General features: G+C 40.5%; 1 protein-coding gene across 1 annotated transcript in view; it reads right to left on the reverse strand.

Annotated features, from left to right (window-relative positions):
- Positions 1–744: 744 nt before the first annotated feature.
- LOC140403900 (serine/threonine-protein phosphatase 2A 56 kDa regulatory subunit epsilon isoform) overlaps positions 745–25,654 on the reverse strand; it is a 50,131-nt gene continuing 25,221 nt past the window's right edge. The window contains exons 6-12 of the mRNA XM_072492124.1: positions 24,162–24,270; positions 21,568–21,621; positions 21,420–21,470; positions 15,990–16,109; positions 8,966–9,093; positions 3,658–3,759; positions 745–2,909 (exon numbers count right to left, since the gene is read on the reverse strand). Coding sequence (XP_072348225.1) covers positions 2,816–2,909; positions 3,658–3,759; positions 8,966–9,093; positions 15,990–16,109; positions 21,420–21,470; positions 21,568–21,621; positions 24,162–24,270 — 658 coding nt within the window. The 3' untranslated portion in view covers positions 745–2,815. The remainder of the gene's footprint in view (positions 2,910–3,657; positions 3,760–8,965; positions 9,094–15,989; positions 16,110–21,419; positions 21,471–21,567; positions 21,622–24,161; positions 24,271–25,654) is intronic.

Consider the following 25,654-nt stretch of genomic DNA (forward strand, 5'->3'; position numbering starts at 1 on the left):
TTTCAAATTACTTGACACAATATTTAATTATCTGAAGAATTTGCCATTTTTGACCATTACACAATTTCTCCTGGCGTTTAATTTCACAAAATACCTCCTTGACTTACCTTGTTTCATGACTTTTAGTTTCTTTGAGGAGCAGTTGCATCATTAGCATTTATATCAGAAAGTTGCGACCGACCATACTTTATTCAGCTTTCTGCACATATTGTATTGAAGCAATTTTTATCTGATCATTTAGTAAAGAATGTAGGTATAATACACAAAGTACTATATTATAGGAAAACCACCTGGATTTGCATTCCAATATTTAATTTAAATAAAATCTGACTTAAGTCTGTTATTGATCTGAGTGACACCCTGAAAATATATATCTAGTATTTGTGTAGAGTGCTTCTGAGGTGATATTAGATGAGAACAGCATCTTAACATAAACTGATACAGGTGCTAATATTTTACATTTAATGCAATGTCATTTTGTTGAAAATATTTCTTATATCAATGGATTTGACAAAGAAAGAAGATTAATCTCAGTTTTAAGAACATAATTTACAGAATGTATTTGATCCATTGCTGTACAATTATGCAACAATGTACATAACTTACACACTGTCAGGATTGTAGGAATACTGCTGACAGAAAAAGACATGAAAAATCTCAAGTGCACCTTCCGTACAAAGAATACAAAGTGCATAACATTGTCTTTTTGCGTTTTGCGTCTGATAAAGAAAGTAACACAAGAAATTCATTGGTAAGATTTATATTTTAAAACTCCTCAGTCAATACATGAGCTTCTGATTACAGCCTATTTACAGTACGTGGTCAAAAAATGAACCTAAGGGTGTTCACAGTAATCTGTCATGTAATACAGTAACTGCTTTGTGTTGGTATAAAAACCATCGTATACTGCCATTGTACACAGTAAGCAACACTGGTTGCTCCAACAAAGATGGTTATTGACTAGAATGCATCACATTTACCATTTTGAAAGTACAGTGGAGTCCATTTAAGACAGTCTTAACTTGCTTTACTAGTTAACTTTCATAAAAGTTGTAATACATTTCTTTCATGGCCCACTCATCCCTGAAATACATCTTATTTCTGTTTTAAGAACATGTTTTGCTTTAGCGTATCATCCAAAAAACATCAAATATCTGTATGTAGCATACCTACATCAGTTCTCAGGTTACTGTAACACCTTCAAAGGTGCAGTTCAGAAGTGCAGCATCCACTGAATAGTAACTGATGCTAGCTGAGTGCAAATATCTTGTATCAGTATTTGAGCCAACAAGTGATTATTCAACAGTACATATTTCTTGATGAGGCAGTATCTTGTTTGACCCATCTAGCCCTTTTTCAAAGCTGAAAGAAATCAAATTTACACACTCTGCCTGTTGTCTGATTTAAAAGGGACAACTCCTGGTTAGATTTTGTACTGATATTCCAACACTTTCCAACGAGCAAAAAGATTGAGGGCAACCTGCAAAAAATGGCCATTTAATTTTTTGTTTGAAGCGTGAAGTTAGTTTTCTTAAAAAAGGTTGAGAACAGAGCAGGATGGTGCATGTCCGATCTGCAGTAAAATCAAAACTACCAAACAAAAATTCTCTTTTAAAAACAAAGTTTCATACCATACACTTTCCCACACCTGGTGGGATAAAAGCTGTTTATCAACAGAGTGGTGTAACACACGGAGCAATATAACACTGGTCGTGTAACAATCCAACTGGATTAATACAGTGCATACTACGCCATAAAACATTATGGCTTATTTCCCTACTAATTCAATAAAAATGCTGAGGTGTATATGGCATTGATGACCCCATGCATTAGTCACATACACAATCCCAACAATGTTAGTCTTGTATCATGTTGCACTGACTATATACCAGAGGAAGCAAACTCTCCCACACAATGTATAATGCAGTTATGCGCATGGAGTTAGGAAGGGTGCTCATTGCTCTACAGGAACCTTCAAGTTAAAGTTTTTTGTCTGAATTAATTGGTGATGTAAATATGAAATACAGCAGGTGGTTATGTAGCTTATACTGCTAATGAATAAAATTTTGTACAACTAACTTACACTTTGGTTAGTTATTGGATATATCTTGCTTACTCAGTTTTGTTTCCCATCAAAACAACTTTGTATCTTTAACAGATACTTTAATGTACAATACTGCTAAAATATCCGCAAGGTGTACTTTAATACACTACTACCAGTACAAACGTTATGAACTGTATCTTGATGCACATGTACACTAACCTTTACACAACCAGTGTGCTGCGTGTAGAGGTATTTTAACACCACAATAGGTTTAAAACCACCAAATTAAAAACAAAACTTTGACAAACTTGTAAGAAATAACTTCACCTTAAGTATAAATTAAAATGCAGCAAAGTCTCAGGGTCAAGCAGGAACACAATCTTCAGTCTAAAATATATTTGCTTGCAGTCTGCCACCAACGAGTCGGGAACTCTTGATCTAGGTGTCCTGATATAGCTATCTTCTTGGGTGTTTCCATGCACCCATAAGGATGTTAAATTATTTTTTCTTTTTTTTGAAAAAAGGTAAGACAATGACTACATTTATAGAAGAGCTCAGACATCCATCTACTGTACATATTTTGTACTGACGCTCTTCTTTTTGACATACCATTTAAATGTGAAGAGAAAAGTTATATACAATACTGTTACAGACTGTCATTGATAATGAAACAGATGTGAAATCTACTGTAAAGTAGCACAATACAGAAAACTGTTGCTCCACCTCTTACTACATCAATGTATACCATGGGAATATTAGCACCATGTTTCTTTAAGATTGCATCCCTTTTCTCACGCCTTTCTTTATTTCAAGAGCCCTCAACTTTTTCCAAAGCTCTTCCCGCTCCTTTTCTTTCTTCTTTTCCCTGAAAAATCATTTAAAGAAAGTGAAGACCATTTTATGTGGTGCAGTCTCCTTCTGCAAGTTGCTATTTTATTTCAATGTACTGTTACAGATAATTTTAGGAATCATCACTCCGAGGCGTTATCCCAGTTTGAATCTAGCTATTAACATGGTCAAAAGTTGACCGTTTGGATTTGCAGAGCAGAGGGACATTGGTGCCACCCAGAAAACGTAAGCAACAGGTAGCATTATTTGAGGAGGCATCATGGTCTCTAGACAGTCAAAAATCAAGAACAAAGAAAATGAAGGGTATCAAACCTCATCATTATTTTGTCTGTTTTTACAGTTCTTGAGGTGGGCAGACAGGGGGCTGAATAAGGGAAAGAAGTCATTTGTGTTTAAATTTGAATAAAATTGCATTGCAACTCAACCTTTATTTTTATTGCGACTTCAAAGTCCATCATAAAACCTATTATTCCACCCGTGTATCAGGTGCCAATAGAAGTCACCAAGTGCCTGACACATTCTTCTTAGCTTCAAACTGTTGTCAATTTTCCTGGTTCTCCATTATTTCCCACAATCCATTCAGAAATATGATACTATGATTTTTGAATAAATTCACATTATAATTGTGCTTCAAGGTACTATGATATCACACAAATCTATAAGGCATGGGATGTGCTTAATTTATGGTAACAGTAATTAAGAAAATCCTATGTTCAATATCACCATTAATCAATAAGCCAAATGAAAGGCAGTTAAAGTCTTACTTTTGGCGATCTGACTTGTAGGTTGCCGTCAACTCATCAAATAAAGGGCTGTTCATTTCCATAAAAGCCTTCAGTACATTGTAGACTAATGCTACAATTGCCCTGCACAAAACAGACCTATGCTTAGAAAATACATTTTAACCAAGTTACATGTGCATGAATTTATGCTTAGTAAAAAATTTGGTGGTGAAAATGATGCCAGCATTGAAGAAATATTGATAAATCCCAATCGTGATTATCAGAAAATAATATGACTAGCGACATGTGTCACAAACATGTTACAGATTTTAACGGATAACTGTTTTAACAGCACATTATTTTCTAAATTGAAGTATAGACAGACAACATGGTACCTTGCAATGTTTATTCAAACCTAGTCAGAATCATATCTCTAGACCTGGCTAGGAAGAGGCATTAAAAAGGCAAAGATCCCTCATGGGACAGCTATTAAATTCTAAAAGATGCGAAAAGTTCTTTTTACTTCTGATGGAACAGGAAACAGGAAGGGACTTCAAAGGACCTCAACACTTCTTTCTTTAAAATAAATTTAGAGTATCTAATTACTCTTTTCCCAATTAATAGGGCAATTTAGCATGGCCAATCCACCTACCATGCACATCTTTTGGGTTGTGGGAGTGAGACCCACGCAGACACGGGGAGAATGTGCAAACTCCACACGGATGGTGACCCCAGGGTCGGGATCGAACCTGGGACCTCAGTGCCTTGAGGCAGCAGTGCTAACCACTGCGCCACCGTGCTGCCCTAACATAACTAACTTCTTTGCCTAGTGGATCCATGCTTCATCAAAATTAACATAGCAGACATTTTAAGTTTCAGAGCTGCATAAAATCTGTTTGAGAGCACCCATTTTGTGCCCCTAGAAGAACTCAGAAACAACATCAGAGGTGGCTCTTGGCCAAGGGAGAACAAAGAGGAATGTATGAGAAATCAACTGCTGAAAAAGCTCAGACAATTTACAAGGGCCATAATTGCAGATTTAGTGATGAATAGGAAACCTCCTCTCTTTCCCCCAAAGAACACCCCGAGTCCACCCAAAAAAGGCAAATCTTGACTGGCCGTTTGCAAAGCCATCACGGCTGCTAAACTGAACCTCAAGTTTCCTTCACTTCAGAAAGCAGGAAACCAAGCATCAGGCCTGCAATATCATCGCCGAAATGGCTTTGAAATCTCATCCTCAAGTCTCTTTTATCTTTATCTGCTTTTAATCTTAGTCTCTGTATTTTAGTTAATTTCAACCGCTTTAACCTGAATAAATATCAGCAATAATTTTGTAATAAACAAATGTATCTTGTTTAAGACTAAAACTTACCTCTGTTGGGTTATTTCCAACTTGCTTTTGGGGGGGGGGCTGGTGAAGGAGCTACATACACACACAAGTTCATGGACCACTTTAAGGAAATGCCTTTTCCGTAGTCTTTACATGTGTATACAATTTCAACGAGTCATTAAGCCTTCAGTATTTGCACAAGCATAATCTCAAAGTACCGTGGCTTTGCAAAGAAATCATAGAAAGAACTTCAATAAATTTATTAGCTCCTGCATTGCTGAGATCTGCTACAAATAAAATCCAAAAATGGATGTTGCACAAAAAGATGACCTTAGGGTACATTTATGCCGATAATTTGTGTTTCAAAAATAATTGATTGAAATTAAATCAGGGAGAAAAATTCAGCTAAACGATTATTCAAATTACAACTGCCTACACATTGTTCTTATCATTTAAAGTAAATGAAATACATGGTATAACAATTCAAATTGTAACAAAAGATACATCAGACAGTATTGCTGTATGCTGTTTTCTTCCTATAGAGGGTGCTGTTTCTAAACATTAACCATGTCTCTTTGTCACCTCAAAACCAAGCCACCTGTTCCTCAGGCTCTCATTTCCATGTGCGAGTTTTGTGAACACTTACCTGGACTGTTGTTTCCCCGAACTTGAGAAAATTGTGTGTGCCAGTCAGTACGCAACTAGGTACACGTGCATAGAGGCATCAAAGCCTTTTTCTGCACTGATTTAGCACTCATTAACAATAAAAATCAGGAAGAGATATATTTAATTCATTCTATATCACATCTTTTGTATCGTGCAAGCATACCACAGATGAATCTCTTCAGGCGGAATAGTTACAGAATTCAATGATCTGCTATAAGCTTAAGCAGATTAATATTTTGAACAATTTTGGCGATCAATATAAATAAATAAGCTACCGATCTACATCCTTAAGGCTCTTTAACTCAGTGGAAGAATTGATCGTGGCATTTGTGTGTGTGTGTGTGTTGGGGGGGGGGGGGGGGGGGGGGATTCCTAGGATCCCCAACTAAGTCCTGCAGAGAACAAGCAGCATCGGGGGCCTAGCTCTCCTAAACCTGCAATGTTATCACTGGGCAGCAACAGCAGAAACGAGTGGGTAAAGGAGCTGGAGGCTGAATGGAAAAGAATGGAGGGCAGCTCCTGCACGGGGACCTCCCTCCGGGTCCTGGCCACTGGCTCCCATCCCTACCGACCAGGCACTCAATGAGCCCAGTGGAACCAACTACGACAGCACTTTGGTTTAATCGAGATGTTCATTAAGGTCCCCATCTGCAACAACCACAGTTTCACGCCAGCCGAAATGGATGCCACCTTCAAAAGGTGGAGATAGGATGGAGGGACGTTGACAGTTAGGGACTTCTACGCAGACAACAGACTGGCAACACTAGAGGAATTAACAGAGAAGTTCCAACTGACCGGGGGAAACACATTAAGATATACGTAGGTCAAAGGTTTCTTACGTACGGAAACAAAGACAGACCCATGGCCACCGCAGCAATCGCTATTAGAGGACCTACTGGACACGGACAGCCTAGGGAGGGAAAACTGCGGCGCTCTGTATGGGTGACAACTCGGAAGGGCATGCACACCACTGAACAAGGCAAGGGAAAAATGGGAGGAAGACCTAGGGTTTGAAATAGGGTGGGACTCTGGAGCGAAGCACTGCACCGGGTCAACTCCACTGCCACATGTGCAAGGCTAAGCCTAATACAGTTGAAAGTGGTACACAGAGCTCACTTAACCAGAACCCAAATGAGTAGGTTCTTTCCAGAGGTGGTGGACAAATGAGAACGGTGCCAAGAAGGCCCAGCCAACCAAACCCACATGTTCTGGTCATGCTCCAGACTTGTCGGGTTCTGGACAGCCTTCTTCGAGGCAATGTTCAAGGTTGTGGGGGTGATGGTGGTGCCATGCCAGAGAGTGGCTACCTTCGGGGTGTCAGAGCAGCCAGAACTCTTCAGTTTGGGGGGGGGGGGGGGGGGGGGGGGGGGGGGGAGAAGAGGAGGAGGAATTGGGGGGGGCACCGCGGCACCACCCAAAGCTGCAGACTGGCTGTCCGATCTGTCGGAATTTCTCCAAAAAGAGAAAATTAAATTCGGCATCCGGGGATTGGAAGAGAGCTTCCACAAAATGTGGGAGCCATTTACCAATTTGTTCCAGGACCCGTTTGCAGCCAACAGCCAATAAACCGGACAGAGGGGGGGATCCACACAAGAACCGTGGGCAGAAACAATGGGGGGGGGGGGGAAGAGAGAGAGAGAGAGAGAGAGAGAGAGAGAGAGAGCGAGAGCAACAAAGAGGCATAGAGCCCATAGATGATGGCGGATAGGAGGGGCTGAGGGGTTAGGATAGTTACGTGGAATGCGCGGGGTTTGTTGGAGGGAGGTTTTTCAGGGTCTTCTCGGGGTAGTGTTCGTGAACTTGGAATCAGGGGCCCTAGAGGTCATTTTCGGGGTGGCAGACCGACTGGGGCGGAGGCGGGTGCAGATGTTGTTAGCCTTCGCCTCGCTGATTGCCCGGAGGCGGGTCCTGCTTTTTTTTGGGGGGGGGGGGGGGGGGGGGGGGGGGGGGAAAGAGAAGAGAAGGTCAGCTTCTCAATCCTGTGACACGGCTTGGCGGGGGGAACTACTTGAATTCCTTTGACACTCCGGAAAATGAAGTCGCAGCTGAAGGGGATGAAGGAACAGTTTCACAATTCATGGGGGCTGTTTATTATGCACTTCCGAGATTTGGTTGCCATTGAACATTGTGTGTGTGTGTGGGGGGGGGGAAAAGAGAGAGAGAGAGAGAGAGAGAGAGAGAGAGAGAGTCGGTGGTGTTGTTGTCTTTGGTTACACAGTTTACGGATTGATTGTAATTTATGTTTTTTTACCTGGAATGTACGGGTGGATGTTTTGGTCTGTATAGTGAACAGGGTGTGGTCTGTGTGTGGGGTTTGTTTTTGTATTTGTTTTTGTTTGTTTTTTCTTGGTTGTTTATTGATGAAAATGTTGAAAATGAGGACAATAAAAAGATGGATGATAACAGATGTATATATTTTCTATGTTCACACTCATCTTGGCTCTTTATAGAAATAAAAACCCTTAATAAAAACATTTGATAAATAAATAATTACGCAAGCAAGCAATGGCCAAAGACAGTTATCATCTAAAATATGCCAATACATTTTGGTTCCCTGCTTTTGTTCAATAAATCCTCAATTAAATAATTTTAATGACTTCACCATGTCTAATTTACACAATAATACTAATGTAATGTCCTAAGGTGTTTCACTGGTGTGTCAGATAATCAGCAGCGGCTAGAGGGACTGCTGGGAAGGTGAGATCAAAGTGGCAAATTTCAAAGAGCCTTTGAAGGAGAGAAGAAACTCTGCACAATGAACAACATAGTTGGCAACCTGATAGGTTTGGAAAGGCTGGAAAAGTGTGGTGGTACAAGGCCCTGAAGAATTTGTCAATGTGGAAACTGCAATCAATATGCTGTGAAGTGGTACGCGGGGAAACCAAGTACAACTGACCTGGAATGGTGGAGATGGAGGGCAGCAAATTGGCGAGTATAATTTACCAAAGGATTGCGCTGTTCTGCATGAGGTGGAGTTTGTGTGAAGAGGAGATGGGGACTCCAGTCAGCGAGGGAATTGGAGAAATGATGATTATGGACAGAGTTCTGGTGCCTGCAGGGATGAGACAGAGTTGGAGGTGGGTAGGCAATGGTAGAAATAAGCAGACATTTTTGGTGATGGACCTATGCTTGGTCTGAAATCTACTTGAGGATTAACCAAGACACGAGGGTAAGCACCACTAAGCTCTGTCAGTGAGCAATCGGAAAGGTGGATAAAAATGGAAGGTAAAATGCAGGCTTTCAGTTCTGGTTAGAAGAGAATAATGCTGGCAGAGTCATTGCTGAATTAGAGAACGTATGCAGAAAATTTCTCAAAGGCAACAGAAATATTTTAATTAAGGTCAAAATACATACGGGTTCCAATGTTCTTTAGAGATTCTGTATAGGCTAGGAAACATGATGGGCAGGATCACAGCAGAGTTCTCCTCTATGAGACTCATAATGTATTCATTGTTCCAGTAATAAAGTGCCCTCTCAGCCACCTTAAAAGACAAAGAATAATATGATTTCCAGCAATATTTAACCAAAACCTTTCCACTGTTCTATAAACGCAGCACAAACACGAGGAAGAGAAGTTGCAGAGTACCCTCCAAACAGGTTTTGCATTTGTTATAGTTACTGGTGACTTCCCATGCAACAATCAGGAAAAAAAAAAAAACAATTTTCAAAACTAAAATCTGTTGGAAGAGATAGGTTCTGTATTTATATTTATTTAAACTCAGCTGAAATCACCACTATGGAGGCTGTTAACAGTCATGAACACATTCCCTGGACTAGAGTGCTGGCACTTAGCTGGATTGTTTTCCCAAACTTTAGAAAATTTGTGCACAAGTCACCAGTTAGGTGCACCTGCATTTGGCATCAAAGTCTGTGTCACTCATTTAGCATTCATTTACACTATAAATCAGGATGAGCTACATTTCATTCGTACCATCACATCAGGGGCAGCACGGTGGTGCAGTGATTAGCATTGTTGTCTACAGCGCTGAGGACCCGGGTTTGATTCGGGCCCCGGGTCACGCTGTATGTTTGCACATTCTCCCCGTCTCTGCATGGGTTTCACCCCCACAACCCAAAGATGCACAGGTTAGGTGGATTGGCCACACAAAATTGCCCCTTAATTGGAAAAAAATAATTGATTACTCTAAATTTTAAAAAAAGCACCCATCACATCTTTTCATAGAAAAATCCCTACAGTGCAGAAGGAGGCTGTTTGGCCCATTGAAACTGTCCTGACCCTCTGAAAGAGCACCCTACCCGCCCCACCACCGGCAACCCCATCTAACCTTTAGACACCAAGGAGCAATTCAGCATGGCCAATCCAGCCAACCTGCACATCTTTGGACTGTGGGAGGAAGCCGGAGCAAACCCACGCAGACACGGGGAGAACGTGCAATCTCCACAGCCACCCACGGTGGGAATCGAACCTGGGTTCCTGCCGCTGTGAGGCAGCAGTGCTAACCACTATGCCACCCCTTTTATTTCATGCAAGCATACCACAAGTGAATCTCTTCAGGTGGAGAAGGAAATAATTATTCTCTGGAATTTAATGACCTGCTATAAACTTAAGTAGATTAATCAGGCAAATAATGATTTTTGTGATCCATAGAAATAAGCAATGGCCAAAGACATAGTTGTAGGCTAAAATGCACCAATACATTTGGTCCTTCACTTTTATTCAATAAATGCTGAATTTAATGACCTCATCCCCTCCAATTTACACAATGTAACTTTAACGTAATGTCTTCTGGTGCTTCACTGGAGCAGCAGATAATCAGCGGGGGTTGGGAGGAATAGCCTGTGGGAGTTGGCATCGGGAAGAACTTTGGGCCAGATCGCTCTCATCTGTGAGAAGTATTGCAGTAAGTCTCACAGGTGCAAATATGGGGAAGCTCTTGGAGAACTAACCGGCTTCACCACCTTTAAGTCAGCAGAAATATGTTCCCATAGAAGCACAAAGCTCGGCACGGTGGCACAGTGGTTAGCACCGCTGCCTCAGCGCCAGGGACCCAGGTTTGATTCAAGCCGCATGACTGTGTGGAGTTTGCACTTTCTCCGTGTCTGCCAGAGTTTCCTCCGGGTGCTCCGGTTCCTCCCACATTCCAAAGATGTGCAGGTTAGGTGGATTGGCCATGATAAATTGCCCCTTAGTGTCCAAAGGTCAGGTGGGGTTACAGGAATAGGCTGGGGATTGGGCCTAGGTAGTGTTCTTTCAGAGGATCGGTGCAGACGTCATGGGCTGAATGGCCTCCTTCTGCACTGTCAGGATTCTATGATACATGACATAGAAAAAAGCCATTCAACCCATCCTGCCGATGCCAGCCAAACAATAAAAAACTAGCCACCCATTCTAATCCCACCTCCCAGAACTTGTCCCGAGCCCTGCAGGCTACAACACTACAGGTGTAGATCCAGGCACCTTTTAAATGAATTGAGGGTTTCTGCCTCTACCACCAAACTGAATTCCAGATACCCACTACCCTCTGAATTAAGAAATGTTTCCCCTTGTCCCCTCTAATCCTTCTACCAATCCCCTTGAACCGTGCCCCTTCGTAATTGACCCCTCTGCTAGGGGAACAGCACATTCCTGTCTACTCGATTGAACCCCTCAATCAAGTCGCCCCTCAGCCTTTTGTTCTGAGCAAAACAACCCAAGCCGATCCAATCTTTCCTAATAGCTGCAATTTTGAAAATTTGGCAACATTTTGGTAAATCTCTGTACTCTCTCCAGAGCAATTGTGTCCTTCCTGTAATGTGGCCTAACCAGCATTTTGTACAGTTCTAGAATTACATCACTGCTTTTGCATTTTACATCTTGTTTAATGAAGTAAAGCATTCCATATGCTTTATCGCTTTATCCACTTCTTCTGCCACCTTCATGGGCCTGTGGACATGTGCTCCAAGATCTCTCACTTCCTCACCCTTCTCAATATCTTCATATTTATTGAATATTCGTTTTTTTGTTTGTCCTCCCCAAATGCATTGCCTCACTTTTCCAGAGTGGACTCAATTTGCCACTTCTCCGCCCACACAATTAAACCACTGATGTAATTCTGGAGCCAACAGCTATCCTCTTCACAATCAATTATATGGCCAGTTTTTGTATCGCCTGCAAATTTCCCAATCATGCCTCCCACATTTAAGTTCAAATCATTAATATATAACAAATAGCAAGGGTCCCAACACTGAGCCCTGCGGAATGCCACCGGAAGCTGTTTTTCATTTGCAAAACCATGCATCAACCCTTTGCTTCCTGTCAGGGAGCCAATTTTGAATCCAACTCACCACATTCTCCTGTATCCCATGGACTTTGACTTTTCTGATTGGTCTCCTAGGTGGAATCTTGTCAAATGCCTTACGGAAATCCATGTAGACAACACCCACTGCACTACCCTCATCAATCCTCCTTGTTACTGCCTCAAAAAATTAAATTAAATTAAGAGATGACCGTTCCCGGTTAGGGAAAACCATGCTGACCAACCCTTTCGAAGTGAAGTTTATTCTGTGTTTCAGGTTTGATTCTGATAATTTGCCCTCTGCTGAAGTCCGACTGACCGGCCCATAATATTCTGGTATCCCTCGCACCCTTTTTAAATAATGGCAGGGCAACACGTCGGTGCAGTGGTTAGCACTGCTGCTTCATGGTGTCGAGGACCAGAGTTCGATCCCGGCCCCCTGTCCGTGCGGAGTTAGCACATTCTCCCAGTGTCTGCGTGTGTCTCACCCCCAGAACCCAAAGATGTGCAGGGTAGGTGAATTGGCAATAGTAAATTGTGCCGTAATTGGAAAAAAAATAATTGGGTACCCTAATTTATATTTTAAAATATATTTAAAATAAATAAAATAAAGGTGCACTGTTCAGACTTCAATATTCTGGTAACTTGCCTGTATCTAGTGAGGTTTTGAAAATGATCCTCACTGAGTACTTGCTATTTCCTCCCTGGCTTCCTTCCACTCCATCCCATCCTGGTGATTTATCCACTCTTAAGGATGACAGTCCCTCTAGTACTTCCTCTCTCATTATTCTTCTTGTATCTAATATTTCACAATCCTCCTGTAACTAGAACTTTCCTTTCTGAAGACAGAGACAAAGTACCTTGCCCACATCTGCCCTGTACATCTCTGATGGGTTTTATCCATACATCAGAGGAGGATAACTATGGAAAGAGTAAAACCTATTTAGGTTTCCCTCGATTATCCCTGCCAATATTTTTTCATAGCCTCTCTTTGCTCTCTAAATTTCCTTTATTACTTCACCTCTGCACTTTCTATACTGCTCTCGGCTTTCTACAGTATTACGTTTTTTGTGACTGACATAAGCTTTCTTTTTCTGCTTTATCTTACCCTGTATGCTTCTGGATAACCAGGAGCTCGAGATTTGGCAGTAGCACCCTTTTTCTTTATGGGGACAAGTCTACACTGCGCACATAGAATTTCACTTCTGAATGTCTCATTGTTTCCTTTCTGTAATCTGTCTACTTCCTCCAGATAACCTCAACTTCACAAATTTGTCTTTCACCAATTTAGAAATTTTACCCCTGTTCTATCTTTATCCTTTTCCACAATTATGCTAAATCCAACTGCATTATGGTTACCACTTCAGAAATGGTCATCCACTCCACTTGCCCAGCTTCATTTCCTTGGACTAAATTTAGAATTGCACTCCCTCATGTTGGGCTTGTTACATGCTGGCTAAGAAAGTTCTCGTGAACGCAGTTCAAGAATTAAGTGCCCTCTGTGCCCACTACACTTTCCGTGTCCCAGTTGATGTAAGGGTAGTTGAAGTCCTCGACTATTATTGCTCAATTGTTTTTTCACTCAGACGTTTGCCTACATATTTGCTCTTCCTTTGCCCTCTCACTGTTCGGGGGGTCTCCTCTAGTAGTGCGGGTGCCCTCCTTTTTTTTAATATTTCTGAGCTCAACCCAGATGTCCTCATTTGATGATTTATTTAGTACATCATCTCTCATCACAGCTATAATTGATTCTTTAACCAATAATGCTACCCCACCTTTTTTATCCCCCCTCTCTATCTGGTCTGAAAACCCCATATCCAGGGATGTTGAGCTGCAATTTTGTTTTCCTTTTGGCAATGATATCATGCTGCCCTCAACTCACCGGTTTTGTTTGCTAAATACCTTGCATTTAAATAAATATATTTTAACATGGGGTTTACAGAACAGGAATTTTACAAAACAGAATTTCAATTTTAAAGTGCCCAATTAAATGGAATCAGTAGTTAAATGGAATGCTGGAAATATTCAGGAAATCAAAACCATTTAAAACCAGGAAGAGATTTATTCAAACCAACATTATTTATTTATGCTAAAAGGCCTATGATGGAAGACTTAGGTTAGTGATAGTCCAATAGTAGGACATAAACATGTCATTCCAGGACCTGTATTGGACCCCTTGTTAAAAAGGATTGCAATGTTAAAAGGAGTGGAAATAGTGGCATGCCTAAGTATTGGTACTGGGTAACACGTGCCAAGAGTTCACCTCTTGTCATCTTCTCATTCATGCCATCATCCCATTGGAGGAGAAAGACCAGTTCAACCGTGCCACTTATCAAAAATAAGGTCATATGAACACCACAAACATAGATTTTAATACAACTGATCTATACATTTAATCTGGACAAAGGGGGATGGTTGTGGTTATTGAAGGTCAATCATTTGAGTCCAGGATGTCGCTGTAGAGGTTCTACAAGGCAATGTCCTCAGGCCAATCATATTCGGATGCTTTAATGACTGTTCCTCCATCATAAAGTCAGAAGTGGAGGAGATGTTCACCACCATTCGCAACTCTTCTAATACTGAAGTGGTCCATACCCATATTCAGCAATACCTGGACAACATTCAGGCTTGGGGCTGATTTGTGCCATTCAAGTGCTGGGCAATAATCACCTCCAATAAGAGAGAATTGAACCTTCTCCCATGACATTTAATGGCATTAGTACTGTGGAATCCCCCACTATCCACATCCTTGGGCGACCATTGACTGGACCAGCCATATAAATACTGTGACTGCAAGAGCAGATCAGAGGCTAGGAATAACTCTCCAAAATCAGTCCACCATCTACAAGGTACAAGTCAGGAGCGTGATGGAATACTCTCCACTTGCCTGAATGAGTGAAACTCCAATACCACTCAAGAAGTTCAACACCATCCAGGTCAAAGCAACCCACTTGGAGAACGCCCTATCCACCACCTTCAACATCAACTCTCTCTACAAGGTGCACTGCAGCAACTCAACCAAGCCTTTTCAACAGGAACTTCCAAACCTGTGACCTCTACCACCTCGAAGGACGAGGGCAGCAAATATATGGGAACACCACCTCCTGCAAGTTTTCCAAGTTGCACGGCAGCCTGACTTAGTGCCATTCTTTCACTGTCGCTGGGTCAAAATCTTGGAACCCCTTTTCTAACTATGGGTGTCCACGCAGACTGCAGCATTCAAGAAGGCAGCTCATCACCGCCTTCTCAGGAGCAATTAGGGGTGGACAATAAATGCGTGCTCACATCCTCTGAACAAATATATATGAAAATATTGATTCATCCATTGTTGTTAATTTGATATATATCTTGGGAGTTTCATCCTAAATTAATATCACCAATTTATGTCAGTCACAGGTGCCTATTCAAACCACAATTTAATAAATCAGTGATCTAACAATACTGAATTCAGTAAGTCTACTGAATTACCTTTACAACCACATGTTCATTCTTAAGCAACTTAATTGTTATAATTTGGGTAACACTGTCCCTCACTATTTCTATTAATTACTTGTATACTCTAAGTCTAAATAGTGATAATTATCATTTTGTAGTCAATGGATAGTAGGTAGTGCATGATTTATACTCTGACTTCTGTGATCATTCCCCCCCCCCCTCCCCCAACCCAAAGAGTTTCTTAATTCATTCAACAATTCATGAACATCCCAATTGTGAATTGGCACAGCAACTTCAAGCTCAACATAATTGGTGATGGAAATTGGCTAGCCAATTTAAGCTTAATTAATTTCTGGACCTAAACTAGGCAGTAAACTCCAGATATCACCATAGTGAGGTGATGTGATTAAAGGTTTAAGGATTGGTCTGGTCCCATAATATGTCAGGATACCAAACCCAGTGCTCCTGCACCAGGGAAAAGGACCAAGCTCAAACAAAATATCAGCATCTGGACTACTATTGATTTCCATTACTCATGGATTTATTTTACAGATAACCAAGATCTCATTGCAGCGTGAAGGCGTGAATGTGATGTTGAGATTAATGCACACACCAGGAGCTTTTCACAGTAACGTCATTGCAGCGTTAATGTAAGCCGACTTGTGACAATAAAGATTATTTTTTTTAAATTTAAAAAAACTTCTAACCTGGAAATGGGGACTGGAAACACATCTGGAAATTTGTTTGAAGAGCGGGTCCTGAATTTTTACAAACTGTGTAGGCTCAATAACATCCAAGATTTCCTCTAACTCCCCAAGGAACATGACCTGGTTTAAAATAAATGTCATTAATTTCAATCATATTTTCACAATACAACATATTTTCATGCTTTATAATTGCTGGAATATAAGTCATTTAACTTTATATGCTTGTAATTCAAAACGTCAATATTTTTGTAAATTCTGTACATTTGAATTCAATCATTTTTCTTTATTATATTAATTTCCTTCCCTGTCCAACCCTTCCCGAAAGTACCCAACATGAGAAGGTACCGTTCTACATATGCCACAAACTAACTGCCACCACTGTTACCTCATTCAGGCAATCTTCAATGCATGTGTGCTGTTGGCAGATTGTTTGACTAAGTAGAGCCTAAACATCCCCACACCCAACATTCACTTGCTACTGACTAGTTGATACTTCCCCCTCTACCCCAGGAGTAAAAAGGTCAATTATACTAGCACTCGTATTGCCACACTGACCATGCCCTCAGCACAGGCCAGGAAACAAACTCAGGATCTGCAGAGTTCAAATGCTCATAATGGCTGAGACATTGGGGAATGACAGAACATCACATAGCCTTCATTTTATTCAACGCTTTGAATTATTCCAAAATACCGTATTGCTTCTAAAACATCAATAACTTAAGTGCTGATGTTCTGTGCATAATGTTTCAGTTTTCAGAGAAGCAATTCTAACAGACTAGCAAAAGGGAATGTGTTTTTATTTGCTAATCTGCATAACAATCATAAGACATTATCTCAATGCTTCTTTCGTCAGTCCTCATTTTATCATGTTGGCCACCCATAACTTAATTTCAATGAGCTTGGGCAATGAAAGAGAGAGCTGGGTATTAACAAAAATACAATACAAAAGAAAAAGAGTCATTCCATTTTAACACCTTCTACAATTTTTGAGGAAATCTAAAAATTAGCATTATACAAGGTGGAAGCACTTAAGAGCATTTCTTGAAGTAATTCTCTAATGCTGAGTTTGATAACATGAATTCTTTTAAATATAACATTTGAAATGATTGCATTATTTTGAAACATGTGGTAGAAAAATATAAACGTGCAACTCATTGGAAAACTTGAAAAAAATTAAGGACCTAGCCCCTCAGTCATAATACATCGTGGCACAAAGGATCTCTAAATTTTGCTTCTACTAAAGTTAAAAGGCCTGCCTCTCAAAATAACAGGTGGAATTTTTAAGTTTGGCAGAAGTGCGAAATGGGTGGCAGTGAATTGACTACCCATTATAAACCCAACCCTATGTAAGTGGAAGGAAAAGAGAACTGTGTTTGGGTTTATTGTAGGTGACCAAATCCACATCTGCCATTGTCAGAGTTGAAAGTTCCACAACCATTTTTGTTTTACATTGCCAATTATAATATAGGTCAATAGGTTTTTCCAAATCCAAATAAAACTCGAGCATATGTATTTTATCTGACCATCGCTTCTTGTACACAAGTTTAAAAATACAGTTTCCCAGAGTTTAAATACAGTCTCTCAAAAACCTACAATCTGGAACACAAAACTAGTCAAGCACATTAAGGATTTGATTTGTTTACAGATGAATAGTCCTAGATATGGTTAATTTAGAAAATTCTACTCCTCGTGATGCAGAAAAGAAAAGTAATAAGCAATCTTACTACTTCACCAGGATCATTATTTTGTCAAAGTCTTGGGTGCTGCTGTGACCCGAATAAGCAGGCATGCCTGTCCCCATATTCTGACTTGGAAACCTGGAATATGATTGGTTCAGTGTCAGAGATGACTGGCCGTCAATCATACCTGACACACAGAACATAGAAGATCTCACTGTGCAATGGGGAAGTGGGAACAGAATGAAATTGTGACACCAGGATATGTGTGCATCTTAGAAAAATAATTTTGAGGCACAAGCCTATGAAATGGTATGAATATTTTTTTTAAATGTAAGTTTCTATGAAGCAAAGCTTATATAAGTTTATGGAAAAAGAAACAAAATGTTTCAAAACTTTAAAAATTATAAATTTGGAAACAAAAATGAACATTTTATACATCAAAACATGAAAATTGGTCACAGCATACCAAAATCTGTCAGGCTTTCATTAGAAATGAGAGACTGTGTACATTAATTTAATCAATTGAAGTCTGGACTTCACTGTTAGCTATTCTCCCACTTGCTGATTTACTTGCATGCAACCTGCAGATTAGTTCATATCCATGTTAATATCCAACAGCAGAACTAATGTGGTCACTGCTCATTCACCTGCATGAATTGCTAAAATGCTGCAGTCTGCCCAAAACAATACTTTCAATTAATAATCATGCTACATTTTTAAATAATGGAAAATAGAACCAGATTATTGGTGACTATATTCAGTTAAACTTCTGACAATGCTTCAATAATAGTTGCTACATATACACAGGAAAGTAAAACATTTAAACTACCAAGAAAGAACGGAAGCCAAAGTTGCAATCCTAATAATGGTATCAGAAAGAAGTTGTGTGGGGGTGCTGGGTGTTTTCATAGAATTTACAGCGCAGAAGGAGGCCATTCGGCCCATCGAGTCTGCACCGGCTCTTGGAAAGAGCACCCTACCCAAGATCCACACCTCCACTCTATCCCCATAACCCAACTCAACACTAAGGGCAATTTTGGACACGAAGGGCAATTTAGCATGGCCAATCCACCTAACCTGCACATCTTTGGACTGTGGGAGGAAACCGGAGCACCCGGAGGAAACCCACACACACGGGGAGGATGGGCAGACTCCGCACAGAGTGACCCAAGCCTGAATTGAACCTGGGACCTTGGAGCTGTGAAGCAATTGTGCTATCCACAATGCTACCGTGCTGCCCTGGTGGGGTAATTGGCAAACGCTAGGGGACTACCTGATGAGCTTAAAATGTTTATGGAGGTGGTACTGGGTAAGCTGTCTAGGCAACGGCACACCAGGACCAGATGAGCACAGTAGAATGGCAGGGCAGCACGGTAGCATAGTGGTTAGCACAATTGCTTTACAGCTCCAGGGTCCCAGGTTCGATTCCCGGCTTGGGTCATTGTCTGTGCGGAGTCTGCATGTTCTCCCTGTGTGCGCGTGGGTTTCCTCCGGGTGCTCCGGTTTCCTCCCACAGTCCAAAGATGTGCAGGGTAGGCGGATTGGCCATGATAAATTGACCTTAGTGTTGGGTGGGGTTACTAGGTTATGGGGATAGGGGGGGAGGTGTGGGCTTGGGTAGGATGCTCTTTCCAAGAACCGGTACAGATTCGATGGGCCGAATGGCCTCCTTCTGTACTGTAAATTCTATGAATTGAGATGCATTCACAGACAGCGGGAAGCGAGAGTGGAAATTGCGGAGCACTAGCCATAATTTTCCGATTTTCCTCAGACTCGGAAGTAGTTCCAAAAGTCTGAAGAATTAAAAATGTTCAACAAAAAGGTGGTAAAAGACCAGCAATTACAGGACAGTCAGTTGAACATCAGCGAAGGGGAAACTTTTAGAAATGATAATTCAGAACAAAACTAATAGTCACTTGGACAAATGCAGGGAGACCAGTATAGATTTACGGGCAACTAGTGTGTAACTAACTTGTTCGAGTTTCTGATGAGACAGCAGAGAGGATTGATGAGCTCTACGTGCACTTCCATTAGGCATTTTATAAGATGCTGAGCAAAGTTGGAGCTCATAGAATAAAAATGACAGTAGCAGTATGAACTTGAATTTCGCAGGACAGGAAACAGCAGTAGTACATTTAACAGAGGTTAGTTATTATGGTTGGTTTGCAGAGCGGAGGAAGGGTTCCTGGTGGAGTTCCCCAGTGGTCTGTGTTAGGATCCCTTCTCAAGACATATTAATGATCTGGACCTTGGACTACTGGGCACAGTGCCAAAATTTGCCAGCGACACGAAACTTGTAAGTATTGTAAACTTCAAGGTAAGCGTAGATCTTCAAAAGGACAGATAGGTTTGTGGAAGGCCAGAAAAATGGCAGATGAAATTTATTGCAGAGAAGTGTGAAGGGGTTAATTTTGGTAGGAAGAACACAGAGAACATAATAGAAATGGTACAATTCTAAAGCAGTAGAGGGACCTACGCATTTACACACAGAAATCATTGTAGATGGAAGATAGGTTGAGAGCATGGTTAATAAAGCAGATGGCATCCTAGGTTTATAATTGTTGCATAGAATACGAATGCACGTTAAACCTGTAGAAAACACTGGTTTGGCCTCAACTAAAGTACTGCATCTAGATCTGGTCACCATCCTTTAGGACAGATGTGGAGGCATCACAGAGAGTGCAGTGAAGATTCAAGAGAATTGTTCTAGGGATGAAGAACTTCAGTTACATAGATAGATAAGAGAAGTTAGGACTGTTCTCTTTAGAGAAGAGGAGGTTGAGAGCAGATTTGATAGAGGCATTCAAAATCATGAGGGGTCTGGACAGAATAGATAGAAAGAGACTGTTCCCTTTCGTGGAAGGATTGAGAACTAGATGATACAGATTTAAAGTAATTGACAAAAGCAGCAATGGCATCATGGGGAAACGCTTTTTCATAGAGTGAGCGGTTATGATCTAGAACACACTACATGAGATTCTGGGAGGCAGTTTTAATCGAGGCTTCCATAAGGGAATTGGATTATCCGAAAAAGAAAAATGTGCAGGACTATGGGGAAAAGGCAGAGGTATGGGAACAGGTGGTTTGCCCCTTCAGAGGGCCAGACATGGCAGGATGAATGGCAGCCTTCTGTTCTTTAACCATTCTATGATTGTGCTTTTATCTGATTGCTTCTGTATTCTTACAGAAGCAGAATTATTTTAAAATTTGCACATCCGTACAACAGATCTGCGAATTGCGAAAAATTCAAAATCAGTATTGAAGTGGCAGCATTCAACCTATATAGGAAACGATATACGTTGCATGCGATATGCTCAAAACAGGTCTTCATGGAAGACACAAGAATGTAGTAGCTCCATTACTTTTTAGATCACTTAATTTTCAGATTGTAAATACATGGTAATGGGATCCTAACAAATATTTAAGTGTATCGGTTATTAGATCCCTTATTCCGTATCCTGATCTACAAGAATGAAAAAAAAAAGTACATTTTAAACTTTCCAATAGGCTGTTTTGAAATGAGAGTTTATGCTTTGAACAATAATAGAAATATATGAAGAACACAATTTTTAAGATATTCTGAATCAGTGCATTTAAGTGCTAAGCGTGCTGTGGAGGCAACTTGAGTGGCTTAACAGTGAACAATCAAATTTCATTTTTGTAATCAAAGGTTTGCATAATTAAAAATTAGATCACCCTATAACCTTCTGTTCACTTTTTAGGCAAGCGTGAGTTTAAACTGTTTGCTTACCTCTTTTTGACTGCAGGTTTTTGGCCAGAACTTTAGTAAACCCCTGATGACCTGAAGAAGCATACAGGACAAACATTTTAAGATCAACACACTTCTTTTATTAGAAAAAAAAGCAAAGCATTAATTGAGAAGCATTAGTGAAACGTACCGATTCAGTTAACGCTGGATCTTTTTCTAGAAACTGTACAATGCAATATGCCAACTGTGAAAGAGAAGTAAAATGACTGTTAAAAATTAGTAAATAGAACAGCTTTTTTTAAAAAGAAAAAAAAGAATATTCACTGATTCTATCACATCCGAGCTAAATGGCTGAACTACTTTCGTGCAATATAGAAAATCCATTAAGGGAATGGCAATCTGTCATGAATCAATCAGACTTGGCCTTAAATACCTGCCCATGCTGGAGTTTACAAAAGTCAGGAGATGAGAAAGAAGAGAAATGAAAGTGGATTCTGATATTCTTCTGCAAGGTATTGTCATTGAACGGTCATTGAATAGTGTGGTATTAAGTCTGCCAGCCATACTGAGGCACAGGGTGGAGCAACTGACCTCCACCCCAGTAGGATCTGCCACCTTGCCACCACCAAGGGGAAGGCCAAGGCATCTGCCCTCGCCCCTGTCTGGAGCTCTGGCAAATCTGAATATGGCCCCCAGGGGAGTGGGTTCCAGGTCCAACTGTAACATGGTGCTAAAGTGCTGCCCCAGAACTTCCTCAGTTTTAGACACGACCAAAACATACTAGCTAATTTTTGAGTCTACACTTTTACCACAACTCGTAATTATGATCAAGTATCCACACATGAAGTGTTAATCTGTCTGATAAATCTTGAGATAATAACAGATCTTGTGACATTTTCTGACACTTCATTTTCCTTTAATGAAAACAAGGGTCATGGGGAACTTCTAGATTATCCAAGGTGGTTTCACCCCGTCTGCGTGGGTTTCTCTCGCAAAGTCCCGAAAGATGTGCGTGTTGGGTGAATTGGACATTGAATTCTCGGTGTACCCGAATAGGCGCCAGAGTGTGGCGACTAGGGGATTTTCACAGTACTTCATTGCAGTGTCAATGTAAGCCAACTTGTGACACTACTAAAGATTAATATTTTGAAGCACTTTAAACTAGTGTCTTCAATATAGGCAAACATTCTGAAGCATTTCACAAATTACTGTATCACTGGTTTAAAGGACAATTACAGACCAAATGGAAGCAAAAAGAAAATTGCAGACATTTAATGCTAGTAATAAACTAAAGAAATACTCTTCAATTTGTCTATCTTAGCTTTGGTGCTCCTTATTTTTTAAGCAGTACAAAAAAAAAAGCATATTGGTGTCATCTCAGATGTAAAATTCATCCAATATATCATTCCTTCAAAGGAAATGTTTCTTTGGGGTGCGCATGTGCGAGTGTGCATGTTGGTGTGGGCGTGTGCACGTGTGTGTTTGTGTGTGTGGGGGTTTAGTCCAGAAAAAGGTGAAAATTTTAAACTTGAGGATGCTAAACAAAGCATGTTTGCTCCACCATTACATGAAGTTCATCAAGATTAGAATTAGCAAAACTTAACTGGGAAAAAGTTGTTCTTGTAATTAGACCCCCAACTTGCAATTTAAACCATGGACTTACCAAGGTATGTGCTGAGTCAGCAGATTAAGTGGTATCTCAGTAAGCTCTAATTAGTCCCTTCCTTCTTTCTCACCCTTTATAGAAAAACTGTTGTTTGCAGAGTCTTGAATACATTGTTCAAGCATATTTGCCATGTGCCAACCTGAAAATGCTCAGAACAGTTCTGTGGGCCAACGTTCTGAGACAGTACCACAAACTGAGTGCAGATGAAGGCCATTATAGAAATATCCTCACCTAATGCCCTCATTTGTTTTTTATAAGATACAGGCAGGATGCAGTGGGAATATTGATGGGTCTTGACCTCAAATTAGAGTCACAGGATGACTACATCAAACAACTTGAAAGACTGCATTGGTGAAAAATACCAAGAATAACTTAAGTTAGCCCAAAACTTAAAGGATCATTGCAGAATGATTCCAGAATTGTAACACTGGAATTAGTCCCTTCATTGACAGAAGAGGTTGCGTGGAACTCAAAAGGAGTCATGGCGCCTTTTCCTATCTCAGCATCCAATGTGGAGCATTCCTGTGAATATTCTCAATTACATTTTATTTATTTCGGAAAGTATCAGGCTCAGACTTCCCAGAATAACCTTACAAATAAGTTCCAGGCATCACACTTTTGACCAGTCATGAGACCATGGAAAATAAAGAAAAGTGCTATTTAAGTTGATGACTGGGAAAAATCCACAACAGACCCAGATTTGTTGCAAATGACCAGCGGGTAAGTTGTAGTCAAATTGAACAAGAAAAGCTGCTAAAGATTAGCTTTAGTGTCAGAGAATGCTGTCAAAATTTTGCAAAAGAGAATGAAAACATTGCAAAAGATTGTCAAAAGAATTGATATAGGCTATATTCCATGCCCTACATCCCTAGCTTTGCGATAAAAGCTTGATCGTAGTCTTTGACAAAACAAAATAATTAAAATTGGATCACAAAATTCAGGCTTAACATAGTGGATGAGAATGATCATGACTGCCATATATGGTGCAAAGTTCCCAAATGCATGGTATCCATGTGGATTTTCTCCTGTGGATAAGAACAATTTTCTGACTGGATCTGGATGCTGAAAAATTGAGTTCCAAAAAATCAGAATATAAATGGATCGAGCAACATTCTTACCTGTGCATGAAAAAGCGATAATGTCCTCACAGTGTGCAAAGGAATCAGAACCTTAACCAGAAATTGTTTGTGCTCAGCCTTCAGAGGCAATGCAAACCCATTTATTATACTGTCAACAGAAAACGAAGAAAGATTATCGACCTAATAAATTACGTATAAATAAGTTCCCTTTCTCTGGGAACTTCATAGAGGATCTATATTAAAAAGGAAAGAGCTCCAATTTACAGAAATGATCTCCATATGCAAGGCTCAGGATTCATATTTTTAAGCATATCGGGTATTGCGAAGGGGCTGGTTTAGCACAGTGGGCTAAACAGCTGGTTTGTAATACAGAACAAGGCCAGCAGCGTGGGTTCAATTCCCATCCCACCTATACATCCAAACTTGTTACAGCCAGAAGCTAAGTACATGTAACATTGTAGTAAGTAAGAGTGACAGGTCATAATATTAATGTGAACATTTTCAATGTCATTTCACAGATACGAAAATATAAAGATTGCAAAAATGCTCATTTTAACTAGCGATAGTTTTAGAACATAACATTTTAGAAAGACAGCTACAGGATGACATGGAGAGATCTTTAGTCCATCTTCACTCCATGAAGTGAGAGATCTTTGCACAAAAGTACACAGGTCCCTAAAGGCAGCAGTTCAAGTAGACAAGGTGGTTAAGAAAGCATATGGAATGATCTCCTTCATTGGCAGAGGTATAGTATAGAAAAGTACAGATATAATGTTGGAATTGTATAAAACACTGACTGGTGAGCCCACAACTGGAATAGTGTGTGCAGTTCTGGTCATCACATTACAGGAAGAATGTTATTGTTCTGGAGAGAATGCAGAAGAGATTTACAAGAATGTTGTCAGGGCTAGCAAAGCGTAGCTATAAGGAGAGATTGGATAGGTTGGGGTTATTTTGCTTGGAACAAAGGCGGCTGAGGAGTGACTTAATTGAGGTTTACAAAATCATGAGGGGAAAAGATAGGGTGGACAGAATAAAATTGCTTCCCTTGGAGAATTCTAGAATCAGGGGACATAGATTCAAGATAAGTGGCAGAACGTGTAGGGGGAACATGAGGAAAAACACTTTGATGCAGAGGGTAGTGGAGTCTGGAATTCGCTGCCTGAGTTGGTGGTGGAGGCAGAGACCCGAAACTCTTTTAAAAAGTACCTGGATCTGCACCTTATGTGCTCTAAGCTACAGGGCTATGGACCGGGTGCAGGAAGATGGGATTAGGAAGGGCAGCAGGGTGTCCTCGGGCTGGCATGGACAAGATGGGCCAAATGGCCTCCTTCTGTACTGCAACTTTTCTATTCTATATGGCTCTCTCTCCCATCCTGTGGTTTTGTTCCTTCCCAATCCCATAAAGAGATTAGAAAGTTTTGGATGCAGAGGAGAAAAATGAAGGCCAGCTAATCTCATAAAACAAAGCACTATATATATGTTTTTAAGACTAAAGAAAGCAATGCATATTTTTGTAATTTGAGCTGGAG

Source organism: Scyliorhinus torazame, chromosome 2 (genome assembly GCF_047496885.1).
Source record: "Scyliorhinus torazame isolate Kashiwa2021f chromosome 2, sScyTor2.1, whole genome shotgun sequence".
In the NCBI taxonomy this organism is placed as follows: Eukaryota; Metazoa; Chordata; class Chondrichthyes; order Carcharhiniformes; family Scyliorhinidae; genus Scyliorhinus; species Scyliorhinus torazame.